The sequence below is a fragment of the Ambystoma mexicanum genome, chromosome 8, assembly GCF_040938575.1.
Source record: "Ambystoma mexicanum isolate Mex_15411 chromosome 8, UKY_AmexF1_1, whole genome shotgun sequence".
Classification (NCBI taxonomy): Eukaryota; Metazoa; Chordata; class Amphibia; order Caudata; family Ambystomatidae; genus Ambystoma; species Ambystoma mexicanum.
In genome coordinates, this window is record NC_090929.1 from 1,144,091,011 (window position 1) to 1,144,115,541 (window position 24,531).

The following is a 24,531-nucleotide window of genomic DNA, read 5'->3' on the forward strand; positions in this document are numbered from 1 at the left end:
AAGGATACAACTTACTGCTAATACTCCTACACCACCTTCAACGGTGCACATTGACTCAGGTTTCAAATTTAACCAAGTCTCCATACCTGAAGTTCAAAAAGTTATAGAATCTCTTAAAACATCTAATTGCAAAGGTGACAGTTGCCCGGCTCAGATTATAAACGACGCGGCCAGAGACTTAGCCTCATTTGTCACTAAACTCATAAACTACCCCTTCTCCAATAACTCTGTCCCAAGCAACCTGAAACAGTCCTGGGTTCTCCCTCTACTGAAGAAACAGACCTTAGACCCGACTTTACCAACCAACTATAGACCGATCACGACAGTTCCCTTTCTACTGAAAATCTTGGACAGAATTGCTTACTTCAGGACTATCTAGAATGTAATAAACTACTCGGAACCCGCCAATCTGGCTTCAGACCGGAGCATGGAACAGAAACTGCCCTTGTATATCTTAAAAGCCAAATTGATGATCTGAAAGACAAGGGTAAAGTGTCTATCCTACTTCTATTGGACCTTTCGGCTGCTTTTGATCTGGTAGATCACAAAATACTATGTATTCACCTATTATTAGCAGCTCACTTCTCTAAGTCTGCAGTCATGTGGATCCAATCCTTCCTTGCGAATAGAACCATGCGCGCGTTCTCTCCCTCGGCGGCCGCTGATCCTATCTCTATCACCTGTGGAGTCCCACAAGGATCATGCGTCTCGCCCACTTTGTATAATATTTTTACAAAGCCATTATTTGACAAGCTGGAGAGTCTGGATGTCACCTACACTAATTATGCAAATGACACCCAGATACTTCTAACACTAACCGGAATCGATGATATAGATGTCACCTGAATCAACGAAGTCTACACCATCATTCAGGCATGTATGGCCACACACGGTCTCTGACTGAATGATGACAAGACTGAGCTACTTCTAGTCGGCTCACCTAAACACCTTCTCAAACTTAGTCCTAATTACACTAGTATCCTCATCGATGGTAGCAACATACCCATAGCTAAAGATGTAAAACATTAGGTTTTTACCTTGATGCCAACTCTAACCTAATCAAACAGGTAAACATGACCTCTTCTGCCACTGCATACACTGGCAAGTTTATTAGGGCCTGCAGACCTGTACTTTCTCCCACCAGCTGTCTCATACTAGCCAGAGCACTCATAAAATCCAAACTGGATTATTGTAACAGCCTTTACCTAAGTGCCAATAAATCCATTATTAACAAACTACAGATTATGCAAAATAATGCACTTAGAGCAGCATTAAACATTTCCAGGCAAAAGCATATAACAGCAACTAGAAAGCAACACACGTGGGTCTCTATACAAGAAAACCAGCAAGCCGCCCCCCCCCATCTCACAGACAAATTCAGCTGGAAAGTGCCCAACAGATTCACCAGATCTTCCAACACATCTTGTCTGGTCGTGCCCAGATATAACTTAAAAAGAGCTGGCAGTGTTAGTTTCCCAGTACTAGCCGCTCAGTTATGGAATACACTCCCACAAAATATTCAAAGTATCCAAGCATTTGACAAATTTAGAATACATGTTATCGCGTGGATACCAAACAAATCCCAAACTGTATAGTCCACTGCTACCACTCCCTTGACCTATCGCTACGACAGATCGTCCATGCTTACTGACTCATTCCAATTTACATCCATGTAATTTCTTGCTAGGCGACCTGAGCAACTTATCTCCCTCATTCTTTACTTATACACTGGGCCTCATTACGAGTCCGGCGGTAACCGTGGCAGTAAAACCACCTGGTTACCGCCGGAATCGTACTACCATTCCACCTCCGTGATTCCCGGAATTACCGGGGCATTACAACCCCGGTTTTCCGGGAATCACGGAGGCAGAATTGTGTTAATCCCCATCGAGTCCTATGGGACTCGATGCGAATGGGGATCATGGAAACACCGGCAGCATCTCGTAATGCTGTCGGTGTTTCCTCGTCTGATTGCAGGCGGACGGTGTTACACCCGCCAGGTCGGACCTGGCGGGATCACCTACCGCCTGCAGGAGTTGTGCTCGCCCGGCATGGAAACAACGGTGGCGGCGGGTTTACCGCCACCGTTGTTTCCATACCGGGCGATTTGTAATGAGGCCCACTGTGTCTTTTTTGTCTAATTATATCCCTAAATGGATAGGGAATAACTTGCATTTATTTTGTATCAAAATGTCTATGTATATACATATGTGCCATGTAACCATTACTCGTCATACAAGCGCCCAGGTACCTTTGGGTCAGGTGCGCGTTATAAATAAATAAAACAAACAAACAAACAAACAAACTCGCAATTACACCTCCTGCAGGCCGAGGCCGTGTAGCACTCAATATTCTAGCACTTTGTCCATGGCTCACCCATGGGGTCGGACTCCCCAACACTTACCCGCTCTTCCTTTTTGCACTTGCACAGTTCTGAATACTCACAAGCCATAATAGGCTCGCCCCCCTCCCTCTTCCCCCTCTGTTCTTAAATATTGTGTTGTTATGTTGTAATGTATTTCCCACCCTCCCTCCCCCCCTGCCATGTGGGCACTTTGAAACAGTATATTCTTATTGTACAAGAGCCTAACAAGCAAACAATAAATACATACAACTACCAACCAATTTAGCTACTAAGAGCACCTCATCTAATGATGGATCACCCTTCTGCCACTATTTGACCCTCACTCTTTCCACACAGCAGTGCAACAAACATTGATTGTGTAACCTTTCATCCACTGTGTTACAAAAGTTGCATCACAAAGGAAGGCCTCTTAAAGTGGCGATGTGCATCGCCACCATTTCATTCTTCTACTCCATCCTCATTCTAAAATGATACAGCTCCAAAATGACACCAACGGATATAGGGCCAGATTCTCAAAACGTTCTGGCACAAGTAATGAGATGCTCCAGCGCATCTCATCACTCCAGCGCATCTCATCACTTGCACCAAACAAAAGTAGCAACGCATGTCACAAAGGGCATCTGAATGGGCACCCATTCAGATGCCCTTTGATGCGTTCTTAGATGCACTCGTTCAGACGGCCTTTTCCCCCTTTGCGCAAATATAGGGGCGTTTCTGGGCATTTCAAAGCACATTCCAAAATTAACAAATGGAAAGTGCTTCAAAACGCCCAGGAACAAGGGTCACCCCCCTGCACTTGTTCAAACAGGTGCAGGGGTAAATTCAAATCACGACAGGGTCATCTCTGACACTTCTATGATTTTCTTTTGAAGTGTGACAGCCGTTGGTTAAACCACTGCCTTCACACTAGCATTTCCATCCCCCGAACGGGAATGGAAATGCTTTTGGACATTTCACCGAAACAGGCACCTTTAATGGCCCGTCTCGCGAAATGGGCATCCGGGATGCGCTCCTGACACTAATGTATGGCAGGCACCTAGAAAAGTGGCTGGACAGGCCATATTTGCTCTACAATCCAGCACCTCCAGAAATGCTCAGGTCTCCTTTGTGAATAAGGTAACCTGAGGATTTCTGAGGAACTTTGCTCCTTTCATTTGTGCTGCTGTTTGCCAATCTGGCCCATAATGTTTATCTAGGTTCTTCATCCATAATTCTAATGCATTTAACCCCAGACCCTCGTCAGTGCTCAGTTCTAGTAAATTCTCAAATTGTTCTGGACTCTGCATCCCTGGGTAATTAATTAATAGAGATATCCTTATGTTCACACTAACTAGTTCTATTGGCAGCATTCATGTAATGCAAAAACCCTTTCTGAAACCTCTTCTATTTTAAAACTGATTCTCCTTGTATCTGTACAAACTGTGGTGTTACATTCTGAATCAGGCGTGTCTCAACATTTGATCCCTCTTCCAATCCACACCAATCGGTGATACTCGACCAGGCACCCTAACAGGGCACTCCATAGTCTCACACCTGATTGATTGCACCTGACCAATGTACCCACATCCAATCTCCTATTCACACCAATGCCTGACCTGGCACCTGAACGTGATGCTTACTCATCACTTCCAACCAGTTCACTACTACTGACTTCAGTATCTCACCTGGTACCCAACCGTGTCACAATGCACTCGTAGGTCCGTTCCCCTGGTGGCATTTTTCTTCTTCTTTCTCTGTGATTCTTTGGGTAACGGGTCAAATCTTCCTTTTGCATACAGCTAGTTGTGGCTATACAATGTTCCCAAATTCCCATGAGACAGTTATGATGGCAGATTTGTATGGGCTTTTACAGCTGGTAGAGGTGTATGGGTATGTTTGTAAGGCTGGCAATGCCGTTGGACCACCCACATTCCTTTTGAGCTCTCTTCATAATTCATATGGTGTCACAATGCAGTTGACTGCTACTTTAGGGGCCAAATCATGTACAGTGCTGCCCTGACAAACACTCTCTATTAACCTGGGGACCTGGCAGATCCTGTATACCATAAAACATAGTTTGTTCTCCCTTCTTTGAACCACTACCATGCATCTCACCCCTCAGCACTGGTACTTCTGACTGTCATGGATCAGGCCTCCTGCAAGGCCATTGCTGTCCATCTGTGTACAGGTCCCTTGTCGCTAATTTGTAGAGGACACACCATAAGATATGAGTAGGTGCATTATTGAAGTTCAGAAGGTTGTTTTCCGTACTGCATACTGCAGTACATCAACTCATGACCACCTCTGCTCTAGAATACAAGGGGGAATCCACCTACAACTCAATAATGTAGTTAGGACTCCACAAGTATGATGCCAAAGATCAGCTCTTACTGATGTTTACAGACATAAATAAGCCCCATGTCAAAACCATGCATGATCGACAAGTGAAAGGGTTGTCACAGATGTCCAGGATACTACTCCTCTGAGGCCTGTAATGAAGTCATATGCTGGATTTCGGTGAATGAGAGTGCTAATAATGCAGGCCCTGAACGGAGGATAGCACAGAGGCAACCCGCTGGTCTTGGAAGCAAGACCACGTAGAGTAACAGAGGTTCGAATTCCAGATCTGCGCTTATAAACCAAACTCAGCTACGGTATTAGGCGCTTTATAATAAAAAAAAAAAATTAAAATACAATAGAGGTGATATATGGACGACCACCTAGGCCCCCACCGAATCTCCTGACTTGTGTGCACCAGCCATACCACTAATTGAAGCTGCCCAGGCCTAACAGTAAAGCAAAGACACCCTGATGAAAATAAAGCATACTGAAAAAGGAGACAAGTGGCTCACCCACCTGCCCCATAGGCGGCCACAACCATCACAGCATCAGTAGGAGTCCCAAAATGTCAGAAAATTCTACATTTGCTATCAATGTGAGCAAAGGAGTCTGCAGGCACCACACACACACCCCTTTTCGGAGCTTTGTGAATGTTCATTTGGAATTAGCAAACGTGGCTTACTGAGGCTCAGGACAATAGAGAAGAGACCTTTTACATAGGGTTGGAGGTACAGGGCAAATGGCAGACACAGTTCCTGTAGCAGGGTAGTTAACTCGACAGTACCTCCCAGCTAAGAAAGTTGATGTTCACAGAGACCCAATGCAATTACATTACATGAAGCACATAAAGCCAATTCCACTCAGACAATCTGTCAACATGGCCTCAAACTGTAAGAAGGGCAGAGAACGGATGCAGTGTGTGGGAGTTAGGAGTATGGAGACAGAGGGGCAGGTTACAGCATGTCACTGCAGTGAAGAGAGGGAAAGCAAGAAGGAGCAGAGGTGGTGGCGAGGATAGTGAAAGGAAGGAGGTGGAGAGAAGAGCGAGAGGAGTGGAGTAGGCATAGAGACAGATGAGTGGCGGCGGTAACGAGGGGCAGAGAAGATGTAAAGGAAAGATGAAGGGGTGGTGAGAAGGAGAGACAAGTGGTAGAGAGGAGAGCAGGAGGTGCAAATGAGGGTTAGGTGGAAAGTAGAGAGAAAAGGGAGCAGAGGAGGAGACAGAGCGAGACAGCGAGACAGAGAAATGAAGAAGGCTGGAAGAGAGGTAAGTGATTGGAGGAGCCAGTAAGGAAAGAAAAATTACTGAAAGAGGGCAAAAAGAGAGAAGGAATCGGGGGGGGGAGGGAGAGAAGAAAGAGTGAATCAGAAAAGAAGGAACAGAGCACATTGCAGAGAGGCAATGAGGTGGGTCAAAGGCAGCAAGTAAACATAGGGCAGAAAGAGTGGCAACATAAAGATCCTGGATAGAGCCTAAGGGTGCTGTAAAACCCATCCTGGGGGACTCGGTTAACGCCAATTCCACATTGTTATCTGGTACAAAATAAGGAGCAATGAACTGCAGTGGGTTTTGAGAATTCTGTTGCTCCATCAGCTCTTACAGGCTGTAGCATTCTTTGACACCACTAGGAAGACCATTGCTTGGTATAATCAACTCACCATTTTGACTTTCACAAATGAGTCTCTGATATGAAAGTTTTGGCTGATTTAAAAGACTCCCAAGGTTTGGTAGACACCTGGATTTTTCTGTAACCCTCAGAAAAACTGTACACCTTTTATACCCCATCCCAGAGAACATGTCCTCTAATGTAGACTTTGTTCTTAATTAGCAGATCATTAAGCAGCATCGAGTGATCTGTGGAGATTAGTCTCTGGCCACTCAGAAGTTATTGTCCTTTCAAACGGTAAAATGAATGAAAAGAGGGCATTTTGATAGTTGTCTGCAGTCTGATCTCTTGTTTGTATTCAATCTCCTGAACCAAATACAATTATTTTTAAGGACAATGAAGGCACAGTGTCGGATTATTTCACCTTCTGAAATGCCTTAAAAAAAAGAACCGAAGGGTCGAATATTCAGTTGCTTGTCCCGTGTCAACAAGATCAGGAAAAAAGAATGGTAGGGGCTAGGGGATTACATCAGGAAGATGGGAGAAAGAGAATGCAGGACATCTCTTTTATGAAGGGGAGAGGAAGGTTACACAGGCTAAAGAAATACTTGCTCTCCTTTTAACTCACCATACAGGACTTCTTTATAAAATAGGATTTATTGGAGCGCTGTGATTTAGCGGAGGAATTACTGGAAAATAGTATGAAGCATGATAAGAACATTAGTAGGGTCACAATACATAATGTTTCATTCTGTAAAGCATCCGAAGATTACTTTTGTACCCTGTGAGTAATGTAATGCACAGGGGTCTTCTATAGTGCCCCTTTGCCACTTTGATGACCAAACTGCTAAGGGTTATATAGGAGAAGAGGTGGGAGGATTTTACTAGTGGGAAAGCGGGAGATACATAGGCACAACCTGTGGTGTTGGCAGGGGGAGGTCAGAAGTATCACAATCCTGACTGCTGCATAGGTCTATGGGTTTGGCAGTGGTACTTAGGTATCCGTTTATCACAGTGGTGTTCAAACGTGTTTATGCTGAGCCCCCCCCCACTTGATTAAAAATGTTGTTGCTGAGGTCCTCTTGAGTAAAAATGGTTTTGCTGCCACACCTGCTTATATTTTCTATTAAACGCAGTCACCATACTCCTTTTTGGGAGAGTATTGTGCCCCCACTTGGACATTATTCGGACCAGGGGTGGTGGGGGGCAGTCTAAAGACCACTGGTTTATCTGGAGGAGGACACACAATATTAATAGTCTAGTGGGTCTGGGTTAGACACTGATGTGGGGCTTCAGCATGGGGGAGGGGGTTAAATAAGTGAGCGTCATAACACCATCACGTTTGATGTGGTAACTAACAGCCATTAGGATGCAGCGTGAGGGGAATTTGTGTGTGCATTGTAAGGTGCTAGGATATTTTACATTTGAGTCAATCAGGAATTAGACATAAAAAGGGTACATAGATGTGTTGGTGCCTTCAGGGGCCTTATAATTGGGCATCATTCAAGGACATAATTACAGCAATAAGTTACATGGCTAACATTGTTTGATTCCATTTATGTTGCATGCAGTCCAACCAGAATGAGTATGCTCTCCAATTGTCTTTTGTTGAAGAGTTGTGTCTGGGTCTGTCTTATGTTTGTATAGTGTGTTGGAGTGCCTCCACTATGGTCGCGTATAGGCAAAGACAATATGGCTCCCAGTTACAAATTGATGAATTCCTGGGAGGCGTTTTTCTGACCACCTCGTTTGACGAGGCAGTGCTAATGGACGAGAACATGTTCTTTAAAAAAAAAAAAGATGTTATCACCACAAGTGATTACGGATCACTGTAAAATGTCAATGCTTTAGAGAGATCCCCGAAACTGTAGATATCATGCAGAACAAAGACATCCCTGGCCTAGAAGATTACACCGTTGAATTCTATGAGGCATTTGTCAACTTGCTGTCGCTCTATTTTGCAAAGTTGTTTGGGGAACATACAAAGTGGGAGAATACCCCAATTCACTGCATGTGTTTTCAATAAGGCTGACCCCCAAATTTGGGAAAGATCATACTAAATGTGAAAACCTATACGCAGTATCCCTTCTGAAAGTCGATGTTAAATGCCTGGATCTTTGTACATGCTTTAGAACGGTGAAGGCTCATTAAATCCAACAAGAACGTGTATGATATTTCTAGAATGCTGTTTAATGAAATCCATTATTCAAGCATCATTACAATTCTGCAGATGTGGTTAGTACAAATTCTGAGCCAGCATACAACCATGGTGTTTGGTCTTACTTTCAAGTTGCACTGAAAAAACAGAGGTTTGGCACTAAATTGTTTTTTCCATGCACTGTATAGTGGAGCTACCACACTTGGTTCAATAAACGATAAGACGTCTGAACTCTTTTCTATAAACTATGGGATGTAGGCTGCCCCATGTTACCCCATTTGACAGTTTCATTGAACCTCAGGCTTTGGAAGTACTAGTAGAGAGGGCTTAAAACAATAATGGTATAATGGATCAGGATTCCTTCTCTAAAGTTAGTCTATACCTTGATGTCCAACTAGTGCTGCTTTCTGGAAGAGAGAGATATTCAACTAGTCTATTTAATGTATTAGAAAGCTTTAGAAGAGACTCATATTACAAAATATATGGAAAAAACAAAATAATCCCATCTCACCTTCTTATAATTGATAGTTGTTCAATACACCGCAATTCTGTTGGGCCAAGGATGGATTTAAATATTTAAATATTAACAAATCTAGAAGCATAGTCCATCACCTAGCAAAAAACTATCAGGAACAACATTTGGGAGATCCCCCTCTGTAATGCTAGGTGGGGGAAAGTCAAACTACCTATGCGTGGGGGAGGTAAAGGGGTGTTGTTAAAACAGCTTTGTAACTTAAATTGTTATTTATTTAACATTTTCCCCCTTCACCTCTCCTCCAATATTTTTTTAAACAAGTGTTCAACAATTTCATGCGAGGTGAAAGCAGGAATTTCACTGTCAGAACTACAGAGCCCAGTGCAAAAGGGGGTATGGCAATGCTGATTTTGAGCACTACCTCCAGGCACATACGCTGCATTGCCTCAACTATGTGTGACAACCCTGAACACTTTGCTATCCCCCATTATCTGTTTGCTACATATGCAAACAACCCTCACAACGTCTATGACTCTGTCAACAATATTTCATGTTTTAAATGAATGGAAGACACTAAATAAAACCACAAAATGAATTGCTTTTGAATTCCTCATTTTCAAGTATAGGATGAATAAATACGGGCACCAAAATATCATAGACACACTGCCTGGTTAACAAGCTTGCTTCTACTCTACATATGCACATCGTAGAATCAAATCTGAGCCGCAGCATATAAACATCTTTCCTCGTGTAAGGATGTAACAGCTTCTCAGCTGGGGCAGTTTGGATGAACTCTTAGATGTTCCAATGACCGACAGCTGTGGTCAAAGTTTTGTACAAATGCTATTAGGATCTAAACAGACATATCTCTGTTTTGACAGAATGTGAAAACGCACACTATTAGCCTCAGATCTCTTCTGGACTTGCAAAAAGAGAGGTCCCACCTTACATGTTCTTACTTCATGCACTGGACTACTTTCTCACATGAAGGTTGGAATGCACAAGGAGGAATCTGAGTGAGAAGAGTAATATCAGCACAGATTTGTCTTTTGGTGATAATATTGTCCCTCTGCCTTTTAAGAAACTATTTTGGAAACTACCAACCATATCTTGTGTATTCGCCATTCTGGCTTCCGGCCAGGTCACAGATGAATGTGCCCTGCTCAACCTGAAGAACCAGCTTGATGAGATCAAAGTGAAGGGAAACCTGCACTCCTGCTTCTTCTTGCTCTCTCGCCTGCATTTCACCTGGTTGACCACCAAAGCCTGTGCCATCATCTCTCCACTGCAGCCAACTTCTCGCCAGAAGCCATCAATTGTGTTGCCTCTTTTCTCGAAGGTAGAACCATCAGAATGTTCATTGAGAACGTCAGTGCCCCTCAGCACCAATCTCATGTGGAGGGACCCAAGGGTTTTGTGTTTCCCTGGCCCTATATCACATAATTACCAAAACCTTAATTGACTTGCTGGATTCGATCAGCATTTCTTATGCAAATTATGCAGATGATACACAAATCCACCTCTCCCTCCCTGGCATCTGTACTGAAGACACACAGACCCTAAACACAGTATAATCGACGATCCAGGCTTGGGTGGCCACACACCGACTCTGTCTGAACGATGACAAGACCGAGAGCCTCCTCATAGGCCCTTCTGCAGTGATTAAGAAGCTCAATGCCCAATATACCACCTTCAATATTGACAGCACGCACATCCCGGTATCATCTTCTGTGAAGATACTGTGAGTTTTCCTTGACAACACCTTCTCACTCTACTGACGGGTACATACACAACTAAATTGATTAATGCATCTAGAGCCTTTCTATTTCAAGACAGTTGCCTTACAATCGCCCAAACTGTAATCAGGGCAAGGCTTTACTATTGCAACACCCTTTTTGTGGGCACCTCGGTGCAGAACATACAAAAGATGCAGGTAATCCAGAACAATGCGCTCCGAGCAGCGTTCCCGAAACGGAAGCACATCTCAACAGCAAAAAAAGAGGCTCATTGGCTACCAATTCGATAAAATAATTATTCTCAAAACTCTATCCATTATACATAGATGTCTTTCTAATGCTGCCCCACCGTACTTGCCACAAAAAATTGCACAGACTTGTTCATCCAAAATGCAAACGGTCCAAAGCAAGAGAAGCAAGGAGGTGAAGCAACTTTTCCACCTTTGCAGCAAATCAGTAGTACTCACCCCCGACCGCATTGAGGCCTGAACGATCATGGCTTTCAGGAGGGCCCTGACAACATGGCTGTTCGCCTAAGTTTTGCATACGAACGGCCAAACGCTCTGTCCTCTGTGTTAACATTGCTTACATGTAACTGGTTTTGCAAGAGCGCCTTGATGCCTTACGCCTGGATTTTCTCACATATGGGCCTGATTTATCCTGACTCTTACAAAATGAGAAAAGTATCCCCTTCCTATTCAATTCAATATTCAAATTGTAACTGACATGTGAATAATGGAATCCTTCTCTGGGAGCCAAAAAAGCTTGTCGTGGAAGTACTCTAAAGCACCTATGCATGCCTAAAGTGTATGAACTTGTGGATCTGGGAGAACAATCCACAGGCACAACAGACTGATTTATGCAAAAGAGAGAAGTGTAGTGTGTAGTTTAGTAAGGTTGTGCAGCAAAAACAGAAAGCCCATGGCCAACCATTACTGAATTAGAGAGGCCTGCCAAACAGCTATGGATGTTGAATTTGCAGTGATTTAGAGCAAAAAATGCTTGGAAGACAAATTTGAAAAGCAATTATGAAATCATTTTTAATATGTTAGCTTTTTGCTGGAATTTCAAGACAAATGCGTATTCAGACATAAGCCAATAAAACAGGTACCAACAAATCAATCATAGAAGCGCCAAAGAAAAACCACTAAACAAAATAAAAAAAATTCTCTCATACATGGGTTTCAAGTTAAGTACCAAAATCAACATGGCAGCAAGAATTAGGCACAGAGATAATGAACCAACTGTTAAGTGAAAAGTTAAGGTGTGCAACAACCAAAATACACTGCATGCTTCTTCATGCACCAATCTACCTACTACATCTTAAACAAATGTGTTTGATAGTCACACCAACATAAATCTCTGGCTACACTAATTTCCATTTTCTCAGTGGACAGGATATGTATGTGAGTGTTACAGCAGTGAAAGGCTTCGATTTGTCTGTAACAGTGTTTTGTAGCTTGTCTGCATCAGTTGCAAGCTGAAGGCGATAAGCATTTTTGAACTTTGGCATTAATATAATGAAATAGATAACACCCGAGCACACACGCCGAAGCGCTTACACATTTAATAAAGTGCCCAATTTATTTAAAGTGGGGAATTGTCTTACAGGTCACCATCTAAGTTCATTTAATTTTACTGTAACAATAGTTATCTAGATTTGGCACACGTGCCTGCTCTCCTCCTATCCAGGATGAGTTTGTATTAGATTATAAATGCAGCTGTTACTGGGAAGGGGGACGAGGAGGTTGTTGTGACTCATGCTTTTGAATTCCATTTCCTTGAAATTCATACGTGTTCATGCTAGGGTGTAACGGCAGATGTGCACTTCATTTTGGCGAAATATTTTTTACCAATAACCCTTGTAACATACACTCCATAACGTATTTGATCATTAGTCATTTTATAACTGTATCAACAAAGTTAACGTATATGTTACTGCTATGTCAGCGGGAGAGAGAGAGAAACAGAGAGAAACGGAGAGAGAGAGAGAGAGCGAGAGGAAGGAAGGAAGGAGGGTGGGTGAAGAGGGAGAGAGGGAGAGAAGGACAGAGTGAGGGGGAGATGGAGATAGTGAGGGAGAGAAATAGTGAGAGGGAGAATCGGAGACCACGAGTGGGAGAGACAGAGAGAGCACTAGTGGGAGACAGCGAGCGAGAGGGAGAGAGAGCGAGAGGCAGAGACCGAGGGAGAGACAGAGCAAGAGGGAGGAGGGAGAGAGAGGGACAGATAGAGCGAGAGGGAGAGACAGAGCGGGAGGGACCCAGAGCGAGAGGGAGGGAGAGAAAGGGAGAGACAGAGCGGGAGGGAGACAGAGTGAGCGAGAGAGGGTAAGACAGATTAGAGAGAGAGAGAGAGAGAGAGAGAGAGAGAGAGAGAGAGAGAGAGAGAGAGAGAGAGAGAGAGAGAGAGAGAGAGAGAGAGAGAGAGAGAGAGAGAGAGAGAGAGAGAGAGAGAGAGAGAGAGAGAGAGAGAGAGAGAGAGAGAGAGAGAGAGAGAGAGAGAGAGAGAGAGAGAACGACAAGAGAACGACAATCAACATCTTAGGAAAAGCAAGTCTCACCTCAGGCTCCTGGCTTTCACTGGTCGGTGACTCTGGTGCTATGAACCTTGCATATATTTCATAAGGCATACCTTCCTCTAGTGGAGCTGGAAAAGGGGTATCCACTACTTCAACGACTTCTATCACTTGCTGTTGGGAAGGGAAGAGAAATCATTTACATTCTCGAAAGTATTATTTCAAGCTGTGTATTGGTAGAGATCATATCATCTTGGCTCGCAATAAACCTAACACCTCTGGATGACAGAGTACACTTGAGCTTCCGAACATTCAATTCAGATTGGTCTTTTTTTTCTGGTGTTTATTACATACTTTAGGGAACATGGAGGATGGAGGGTAACCTGCTATAATGCATTTTCAGAAGAAAATATAGCCAGTTGATACTATTGCAGGAAGGTACTGGGTGTGGTTAATCCCTGAATCATATTTTTTTTAATGTTACCAAATCAATACAGATTGGCTTAGCTCACATGCTAGGAACTACTGGCAAAATGTGTTTAGGACATTTAACAATTTTAAAGACATGACTCAGCATGAGGACTAAGTGACCTCAAACATTGTTTGTTCAAACGTATTTGCTCACATACTGGCAATGAAGAAAACTGATTTGAAGCACCTCTCAGACTACTGTCAGAGTGCACCCGCCTAGAGTGCACTGCAGCAAAGTCTGTGTCTCTCTGCCACCCAGACTCTGAAGGTTTGGAGGCGACAGTGATAAGCGAAGGGGGAGTATCATCAGGTAAGGACTTTGCATCACATCCTCTGGTGTCCACCTCCCACCCCACCACTTTCCAGTCACCCGGCACAACATTAAAAAAAACTGTTCGAACTAAGGGTGCCTTCGAGCTTACCTTCAAACGAACACGGAAACCAAACACATGATTGGGACCTCAGTCCAGCTACATACGTGCACAAATCTGAAACCGTCCAAGGGGTTGCACTTCGGCGTGAGGATGACGAATCTGAGACTCCGACCGCCTTGTCAGCTTCGTCTCCATCTGGTAACGTCTGTGGCAGCCGTTGCTCACGTGGGGGAAATGGACAGGCTTGTAATAAATCTCGAGCCAAGTGACACAAATAAAATCACCCAACTAGCCGGAGTGGATAACCTGACCGAGTCAAACACTGCTTCTAGTAACCCGTGTTGTGATATATGGAAACCGGCAGTAACCCTGTAACCCTGCGACCTCCCATATAACAGTGAAATCCACCCAAATTCAATTGCAGAACTCTCTGCGGCTTTGATGGTGGTTCAGATCAAGATTCACAATACCGGCTCAAAAGAAGACCTAGTGAGCCCATTTCCTGATTCACATGCTTCAAACGAGCTTCTAACTTCCATAGAGGAAGGGATAAATACCTCGGAAGGCGGTGAACGAGGAGAGGAAGAAAACGCTCCATTGGATTGTAATAATGGGACACAAAATGAATCACATACAAACGAGGAAGCAAGCGGTCAAGGAAACTTAAAAAACAGAGCTCCTCGATTTTCAACAGAAAAGACAAGAAAGGTTTACACTCAGCACCATAAAAGTCCTAAATACAGTTACCATCCCCAGACCAACAGGAAAAAGTAATCTAATCTTCAAAATTCCTCAAACATCTCGTGAGACGACCAACATACCTAGAATAACCTACTGGCAGAATTTTTTCACAAGAAAGTCAAACCTATCATGAAGTTCACAGGTGTGGTCTCTGATGCTGTAATTTTGGAGGGTGCCTTAGATTTGACAGTCCATGTAACGGTTCAAAATAGTGATAGCGCTCAAATCGGTTCCAATCTACCAGCTTAGGTTGTCATCAGATGGCATTTCGGAAATTCACTAAACGTAGAGCCCACTTCAATACCAAGATCAGCCCTGGAAAATCAGACAGCCCCAGTCCACCAGGAGACCGACTTGACTCCTTTAACAGCAAATGATCCAAAAGAAGGTGACTGGGGACGGTCGAGAAACCAATCTAGGGTTCAACTCGGCCGGAGTACAGAGATTTGTGGTCTGAAACCAAGTGTATATAATGTCCAGTCCCCTCCAAGCTTAAGTATCCATGACCTGAATAAAAGTAAAGCTTTCGAGACCTACCCACATGTTCAGCGAGATGCCCAAGGTGCATCTGTGGACATTTCTAGGATTAAGCAAAGAGACTTAGGAGGGCTGATTGGACCAATTAATCAATGCCCAATAAGAACTCAGGACGGGGCGTGGCTACGAGGGCCATGTAGGAGGACGTGATCTGGAGGAGCTCCCAAGATCCTGAAATGATCCGGGCGTAAAAGTGCGCAACGATGGGCCGACGACTGCTGAAAATACAGATGTCAGTGTGTGAATGATTGGACCACGCTTGGTGAACTTTTGGAAGGTGTAGGAAGAACGGCGGCAGAGTTCTGTGCGGAAAAAACAAGGAGCGCCGGAGACAAAAGACGACACAAAATGGCCGACCAATGTCCGGAACAAAGGAAGGAGCAGGCCGCACGGTGATCGAGCGAAAGAGGCGCACTGGGTGCGCATTTGTCACTTGTGCAGAATACAGGTCCTCTGGGTCATGTCTAATAGAACGGTGGGGCCGAAGGCGAAGCAGCCCACCCTGGACGACTTCGCTAAGACGTCCCCTGGTCAAGAAAATACCAAGAGCAAGGATAAGTCGCCTGCAGGCAGCATGACGGCAACGGGCACTAACCAAGAAGTCCTAGCTGCGATTGCAGACTTAAAGGTGGCCTGGGAAGCCAAACTCGAACTAGCCGTCACTGAGCTGAAAACGGCACTGGACCTTAAGGTTGGAGAGGTGCAGGAGGAAGTTAATCTACTCCGGCAGGACGTCAGGGCCTTGGCGGAGCGCACGCAGACCCTTGAGAAGGAAGTGAGCCCGAATACCGCGGATTGTGCCTCCCATAAGGCCGAATTGCATGCCCTGATACAGAGAGTGGGCAACTTGGAGAGCAGAGCGGAGGAGGCGGAAGGACGCGCCCGACGAAACAACATCCGCATCGTGGGCCTGCCGGAGGGATTGGAGGGCCATGATCCCACTGAGTTCATTGAGTCCATGCTACTGCAAGAGATACTCGGAGGAGCCCTATCTCAAGGATTTGCGGTAGAACGGGCACATAGAGCTCTAACAAGGAGGCTGCCGCCAGGAAACCCGCCTAGGCCGGTGATAGCCAAAATTCTTAATTACCGGGACCGGGAGAGGATATTGGAACACTTCCGCAAGGGAGGAACGATTATACGAGGAGCAGCAAACATCACGGCCTACCCGGACTATACCCTGTATGTGCAGCGTAGCCGCATGAACTTTGGGACGGTAAAGCGGAGACAGAGAGGCGGGCCACAAATACATGTTGCTGTATCCGGCAAAATTGAAAGTTATACATAAACACAAAACTTTGTTTTTTGAGACCCCAGAGGATGCCATGGGATGGCTCGATGCGCAGGGATGTCCCCAGGAGTCTGAAGTTCGGACGGAGAGAGAGCATGAAAGAGATAAGTAATGCATGAGGAGGGTGCCACAAGATGGCACGGACCCATGGGACTTGAATATAGTCATTTGCGCAGCCTTCAGTAGAGAAGGTCAGACTGTTACACTAGATGTTATGAGCACTGTAATTATTATTGAATTAATGGGAGCCTTGCAGAGCGGATCTCTTTACCCCACAGTAATCTTAGTTAAGTGGCCATTAGGGCGACTTCACCCTACTGAGCTCTGGGCATTGTTTGGTGCTTGCAGGGCTAGATGTGGGGGTGCCTGAGTTCCGAGAACGGAGCTGGGCAGCAGTTGGGGTGTGTGGTGTTGGGGAAGGGATGGGTGGAGGGTGGGGAGGAAAGTGGGGAATTTGTTGTGTACATAGTTATGGGTATTTTGAGCTTGTACAAGAAGCTACAAGAAAAGGTGGAGAGCTGTATCTGTATCATGTGGGCAAAGGGGATTCGCTACACGGAAGGGAAGAGGACACTCATGAGCTATGGGGGACCTTAAGATCCTAACATGGAATGTCAGGGGACTCAACAGTTACTTAAAGAGAAACAAAGTCATGATGTACTTGAAAAGACAGAAGATTGATATTGCGTTGTTGCAGGAAACACATCTGACCCGGCAAAAACTGGAACTGGTGGGGAAGAAGTGGAGAGGTACTGTAGTAGGCTCTCCGTATTCTGCATACGCTAGGGGAGTGCTGGTCTGGGTGGCACGCACGTTCCGCTTCAACTTACACAAGAGGTGGTGGACACGGAGGGGAGGTTGGTCATATTAAAGGCTTTGGTGGAGAATAGGGAGGTGTGCATTATAAATACGTATGCCCCCAACCAAAATACTGCGGCATATTTTAGAACCCTGTGTACTCATCTGGGCGCGTGTATGGGAGGAGCGGTTATTTGGGGAGGGGATTTCAACTGCATGCTCAACCCCACGGCAGACAGATCCGATGATAAGAATGATAGGCCCACCCCAGCAGCCAGGGTATTGCAGACATTACTCGACGACTTTGGGCTAGCAGATGTTTGGAGGCTGAAACACCCTAATGAAACACAGTACTCGCATTACTCAGCCCCGCAACAAGTGCATACGAGACTTGATTATTTTTTTGCCACGCCAGATGTGGTGATAGAGACCACCCAAATAGACTACAGAGTGAGGGTCCTGTCGGACCACTCGCCTCTGGTTCTGTGCTGGCAGTACTGCTGCCCCAAGGCGCGGATACCGACGTGGCACCACCGGGCAGAGGCGCTCCGGGACCCGGTCTTCAGGGAAGATATCAGGGATGCGATCACACAGTACTATGAGGATAACACAATGCAGTGTGGACTCAGCGTGCACGCTCTGGGAAGCCTTTAAGGTGGTATTACGTGGTGCTGTTATTGCTAAATCAAAAGGCCTACAGGGTGGGGTCCTAACTGAGTTAGAGAAAGTGGAAGTGGAATTGGAACGGGAAAGCAACAGGGCAGGAGGGGATGCGGAACTTGTACTCTAACTACAGCGGCGGTGTGCAGAGCTTTGGGAAATGCTCTGCAACCTTAACTATAAGAAGTATGTTGAGAGGCAACATGCAGGTGGGGATAAAACTGGCCGCTTGTTGGCGTGGTTATATAAGAGAGAAACCCCTAGGCCCCCGATTAGGACGATAACTAGAGAAGACGGGGAGGTAGTTGACACCCAAGAGGGAGTCAACGAGGCATTCTTAGACTATTATAGGACATTATATGAGGACAGAAGAGGGGACAATCGAGAGGAGATAAGAGAAACTCAAAGACATGGAATTACCTAAGATTAGTGCTGAAGAAAGGGAGGAGCTGGACGCACCGATTACCTTAGAGGAATTGGAGGAGGTGGTGAAGCAGCTGCCCACCTGTAAGATCCCGGGCGCGGACGGATTCCCTGGCGAGTTTTATAAAACATATAGAGAGGAAGTACTCCCCCCCTATGCTAGAGATGCTCAATGAGTCTTATGAGATGGGCCGGCTGCCGGAATCGCTTAGAGAAGCGCTAATTGTGCCGCTTCCTAAGCCCAACAAGCCAGGGCATAGCTGCTGCTCCTATAGGCCTTTCTCAGTGTTGAACCAGGATAGCAAGATATTGACGGCGGTCCTGGCCAATAGGTTGCGTAGAGTTATTAGCAAACTGATACACCCGGACCAGACGGGTTATGTTCCCAGCAGAAATATAACCCACAACCATAGGCGACTCCACCGGGTGATTGAAGAGGGGAACAAGAGCGAGGGGGAAATGGCGGTTGTGTCCCTAGATGCAGTCAAAGCTTTTGACTCAGTGAGGTGGCCATGGTTGCTGGAGGCCCTGAGGGAATACGGGATGGGGCCGGGCTATGTTAGGTGGGCAAAATTACTATACAGTGAACCACTGGCCAGGGTGCGCACAGGATCGGTGATATCCGAGAGATGGCAACTTAGTAGGGGCACCAGACAAGGGTGCCCCTGGTCCCCGATGTTATACATTCTAGCCCTGGAGCCCCTGGCAGTGTACCTCAGACAACAATACGACATGATAGGTATTGAGGTAGGGGGAGAGAAACATCTAATATCCTTGTATGCTGACGATTTGCTACTATATCTGAAATATCCGGAGGAAAATCTTCAATATATTCTAGAGGTTATGGAAAGGTATGCAGAACTGTCCGGCATAGCGGTGAACCCCCAAAAATCGAGCATGTTCCCATTGGGGAGCTACAGAGGAGCCCCTCTGGAGCGGTTGCCAGTGTTGTCTGTACAGTGGGCGGTTGATTCCTTCCGCTACCTCGGAATAGATGTGTATCACACGGTAGAGGAGGAGCACTTGCATAATATCGAGATGGCTGTGGGAAAAATCCGAACAAGTATGACGTTTTGGGAGAAGTTGCCGCTGGCGATGATGGGACGGGGGTCGATGCTCAAAATGGTGGTCCTGCCCAGGCTGTTACATTTCTTCAGTAATATACCATACTTGATACCCAAAAAGTTTTTTGTCAGACTGAATAGCATGTGCAGAGACTTCCTATGGCATGGCACTCGAAATAGAGTGGCGCTATGGAAGCTGCAGAACTTCTATGGTAGAGGGGGCATTAAGCTGCCAAATTTTTAGGCATATTATGTAGCTGGTCAGTTGCAATATGTAACCAAATGGCTTTCTGATGAGGTAACTCCTGAACTTAGGCTGTTTGGACAGGACTGCACTCTGTTTTACCTAAAGGAGATTATCTGGCTGCCTAGACTTGAAATGAAAGAACGCCCGGGTATGATGTTGCTTGGGTGGAAGATGTGGCGTAGAGTATGCCGACTGATGGAGAACCCGTGCCCGTGTTCCCCACAAGTGCCGCTAGTGGCCTTAGCAGGGGAAGACAACCAACTAAGAATAATAATCAGGACCTATTGGGAATCGGTCGGGCTAGTCACATTGGGAGATGTATGGCAAGAGGGGATCATTAAGGATTTCAAAGAACTGGGGGAAGAGGCAGGCTAGCACAGAGGCCAATATGTCACATATCTTAGGCTAGTGCAGATTATTCGTAAAACCTGGCCAGAGATTGTACTGGCGGAGGAGCCAGACGCCATTATGGGGACAATATATGACACATCAGAAGGAGGGCACGCGATCTCTAGATTGTAGGAGATGGTGATGACCCGGGTGATGAAGGATTTGACGCATTTGAGGCTGGACTGCGAAGCGGAGGTGGGGGCACAGATGACCGATGGGATGTGGGAGCGTGCTATGGGATACCACAAGAAGGTGTCCAGAAACGCCAGATTGCAACAAATACAGTTATACATAACGCATAGAGCCTATATGACCCCGAAGAGAATATCTAAGTTTGTAAATGCAGGAAGACAAGCATGCCCAAAATGCGATAAAGAAGACGCTGATATGACACACATGTTCTGGTCTTGCCCAGTGATTGAAAGTTTTTGGGGGGAAGTGGCACAAAAACTAGCGGATAAAGGGGTCACGCTCAACATAGATACGGCCTGGGCCTGCCTGTTGGGAGGGTTTCCCAGACCACGGAATACTAAACATGTTGGGAAACTGAGGGACCTGGCATATGTGCTTGCAAAAAGAAGGATTGCCATGGGCTGGAACCAGTGCCACAAGCCACGGGTTGAGGTATGGTGGCAGGATTTGCAAAAGTGGGCGGAGGCTGAAACGGTAGTATGGCAGGAGGCATGTAGCAAGTGCGGGGAAGAAGAAGTGGGTAACCTGATGGCATGGAGAGTGTTAATAACAGGACTGTTTGGCACAATAATGGATTCTGCAACTTCGGATGGAAGCGATACCCGGCCACACGCAGCAGATACAGAATGAGAAACGCAAACAAGCTCTTGAGGGGGGAGGGATTGGGGAGCAGTAGTGTGCATTAATTGATGTTCATGTGTCTGTCGCAAATAATGCTGCTAGTTTGGTTTGTATTGTTTATTTGTTTTTAAAATAATAAAAACTTTAAAAAAAAAGAACTCAGGACTATGCACCAGACGCCGCCCAAACCATAGAGACGGAGATCATTAATGCAAGATTGCTTTCCCTCTCACAATCGTGCAACGCATCACTGCTGCAAAATAGAAGGTCTAAGGAAATCTTTCAAGCAAAGGGAAAAGACACCCCTAGCAAAAAACCTGACTTGTTTGCTATAATGTCGACAGTGACTATTGCATAAGACCCCTTCTGAAAACTTTATGAGGCATTAAATGAAACATTGAAAAATCTCACAACTATGCTCGCTATGATGCACTTAAAGCTGATATACTTGGTTCTGAAATCGAATCCCATAAACAGGAAGCAATACATTTAGGGGAAATAACCGTTGTACCAGAACCAAAGGAACCCGGACCCAAACAACCAGTTATAAAGCCTGTGGAGGCAGTCCAAAACACTACGAGCACTCAAACATCCTCTGCGCCATTCATAACGGACGCCTCCTCGTTGGAATCCAACTCCGGAAGCACTGAAAAAAACTTGGTTAATGATCAAAACTTACAACGCAAAGCCAAGTTACTGTCACAAACACAAATACTTAAATAACGGATAAAACAGTCAGTTTTGGCTTCAACAAGATTAAAAGTGGATGGGGGAGTCAATAGCCCAGGACCCCAAAAGAAAAAATGAAACGGCTGCATAACCCTGGAAACAAACGAGCAAGTCCAGAATATGCGAAATTCCCTCTATCGCACGGTCACGGAAGACATTTCCATATTAAGTGAAAAAATAAATCGAGACTATGCAATCCTCTCGCAAACAAGCAACAAAAACCAGGACGATTCTAAATCCGAGCCCACTGGTGGGGCCGGATGACCGAAACCATCTCTAGAAGCCGCCATTGTGGGAAATAAAGGAAGTAGTGAAGCACCTTTACCAGCACCAAGAATTTTATTTAATTGAACTAGGGAGCACGAATGTATAAGAACATCTAAGGACAACATAATAGATCACACAAACAATCCCCCAATAACTACAGTCGACTTCCATAAGTGCTGATCTGATGGACTTAAGTCAACATTCCATCGAAGGCTCTGAATCAGAACTCCAAATAGTATCACCAAGGAACAGAGAACTCGATAAAGACCCACAAATAAGACCAATTCCAGGTGACAAGACAATTCCATTTCCTGACAACCCGGTCTCTCCTATTTTTCTGACAATGGCAGATAAACGTGAAATGTTAATTAAAGCATTAGACACAAAGGATCCATGGACTCCAGACCAAATGCCAACCATAAAAGGACTAAAAGTGAACTGTAACAAGCGAAAACACCCAAGACGACGGAATCGGTCATCAATAACCAGAAACTTCCCAAGTGACCCTATAAAGGGTCACAGAAGTGAAACAATGTTGCATCACTGAAGGAACGAAAGAGGACGACTGAGTGGGAGTGAAAGATCACAAGCCCATAGCCGCTCGCCGGTAAAACAAGAAAGATGATAACACCAGGTCAAACGTGATTACCCTCGAAACCGAATGGATAAAAAGTTCACTGTGAAGCTGGAGCAAATTCCTGACAGTGACAACAAGGTGATTCTGGATAGAAAATCTTTACTGGCTTTGCCCCATTGTGTCCGAAATGTCCGGCAAATCCTTTCTGACGATCTAAAGATTATTGAATTTGGGAATGACAAACATTTGGATAGTGTGTACCTGCACATAACCTTTCCAGTGGTAAAGAGTATGTTGTTGGCAGCAGCAGAAAACCTACTTATGTTGGGGTTTGACTTAATAGAAATTAAGTGCGAGGAAAATCTTGCACAACAATATAGTGACAACAAACAGGAACCGGGAAATCCAACTAATTTTTGTCACCTCCCAACTACGTCTAAACTGAGGAAAATAAGATTAACGAACAAGGAAAGTTGAAACGAGACCTTTAAAGATCCCCTGAGAATTGGCTGAGTTCCTAGTGGCCCACTGCCTAAACTGAAAGTGACCTATGTACCGGACAACATAATGCAGCATCAAGGGAACCCCTCCACTGACCATGACAATGGGCTCAAAGAACAAGACAAGCAATCATGGGAATGTATCCCGAAAACCCTTGTAATTCAGTCTCAAAGATAGCCATTTAAGGTACGGGAAAACCATCTAGGCCAAGACTGTCTCGAACACTCAGCTGCCTACTACAAAAGCTATTAAAAATGGGCTTGTGGAACAAACATGGTTTTAACCACTTGACCACTCCTAGCGACGTAAATTTGGGTGATTTTGACATCATATGCCTCCAGGAGACTTGGCTTCTGGAAAAACCGAACCTGGATGGCAACAAAATCATCTTATCCCCAGCACTAAAGGGTGTGAAGGGGCATCCGATGTCAGGATTACTAACAGCATTACGATCTGTTTGCGGTATCCACTTCAACAAAGTATTAACTGCAAGCACATTTCTTCAAGCATTACTCGTCAACTGGAAACATCCGGAAACTTTGGCTGAGGACGGCAAAACAGAAACCATGGCGATCATCAATCTATGTTTGAGCCCTCACGCCATGAGTAATGCTCAATTTCTAGGGATGGTTGAGACCCAAATCGATGACATTTATACTCGCTATCGAACTACGTAAATGATTGTATGTGGCAATTTAAACGCCACCTGCTCAAACGATCTTGGCATAATGAGACATCTATATAGAATCACACCACCATCTGAGAGGGGAACTCTATGGACTTCACTAATGGATTCTCGCAACCACTATAATCTCCAACTAACCTTATATCAGGGTGCCACATCAGTACCAACGTGGGAGAAGGAAGGTCAAAGTGCAGTATTCGATTACATCTTTGTGTCGAGGGAACTTCTCCCTCTGGTTACAACCTTTGGAGTAACAAGAACAAAAACAGCTACCACAAATTGCTGATTATGGCATGTAAGCATTTGAGAGAAACTAGAGCTAAAATGGCAGTGTAAGTAGAAGCTTGCAATGGAGGAATTCAACTGAAACTCACCGGTAATGCAATTAAAAACCTAACATCGGAATACACAACCCTTCAGACCTTAGAAAATGATCGATCAGAGAAGTCTGTAGTCGACTACTCTCCTTTGCTTATTGCCCATCGTCGCAAAAAAAACTGGGCCTGCTCCATAACCCATGACTTTATGTGTTTGATACACTCTTAGTTGAAAAAAAAAAAAGAGAATTGAGGAGGGCTAAGCGCCTGGAGAAAAGATTCAACACTCTAGTGCATAAAGAAAAAGCAATCATTGCAACAAAATTCTTTAAAAGATGGTTGATCAGTCATCGTTTCAAAATGTATCAAGCTGATGCAGAGCAAATGTTCAGAGTGATATGTGGCAGAAAATCCAAGAAATTCTGGTCACTATTGCAAACAACCTTCAACTCAACCAACGACTCCTTA

The 24,531-nt window shown here is 45.0% G+C and overlaps 1 protein-coding gene across 1 annotated transcript in view; it reads right to left on the minus strand.

Annotated features, from left to right (window-relative positions):
- CABCOCO1 (ciliary associated calcium binding coiled-coil 1) overlaps positions 1–24,531 on the minus strand; it is a 419,036-nt gene that overhangs the window by 91,387 nt on the left and 303,118 nt on the right. Inside the window, exon 6 of the mRNA XM_069611204.1 lies at positions 13,224–13,352. Coding sequence (XP_069467305.1) covers positions 13,224–13,352 — 129 coding nt within the window. The remainder of the gene's footprint in view (positions 1–13,223; positions 13,353–24,531) is intronic.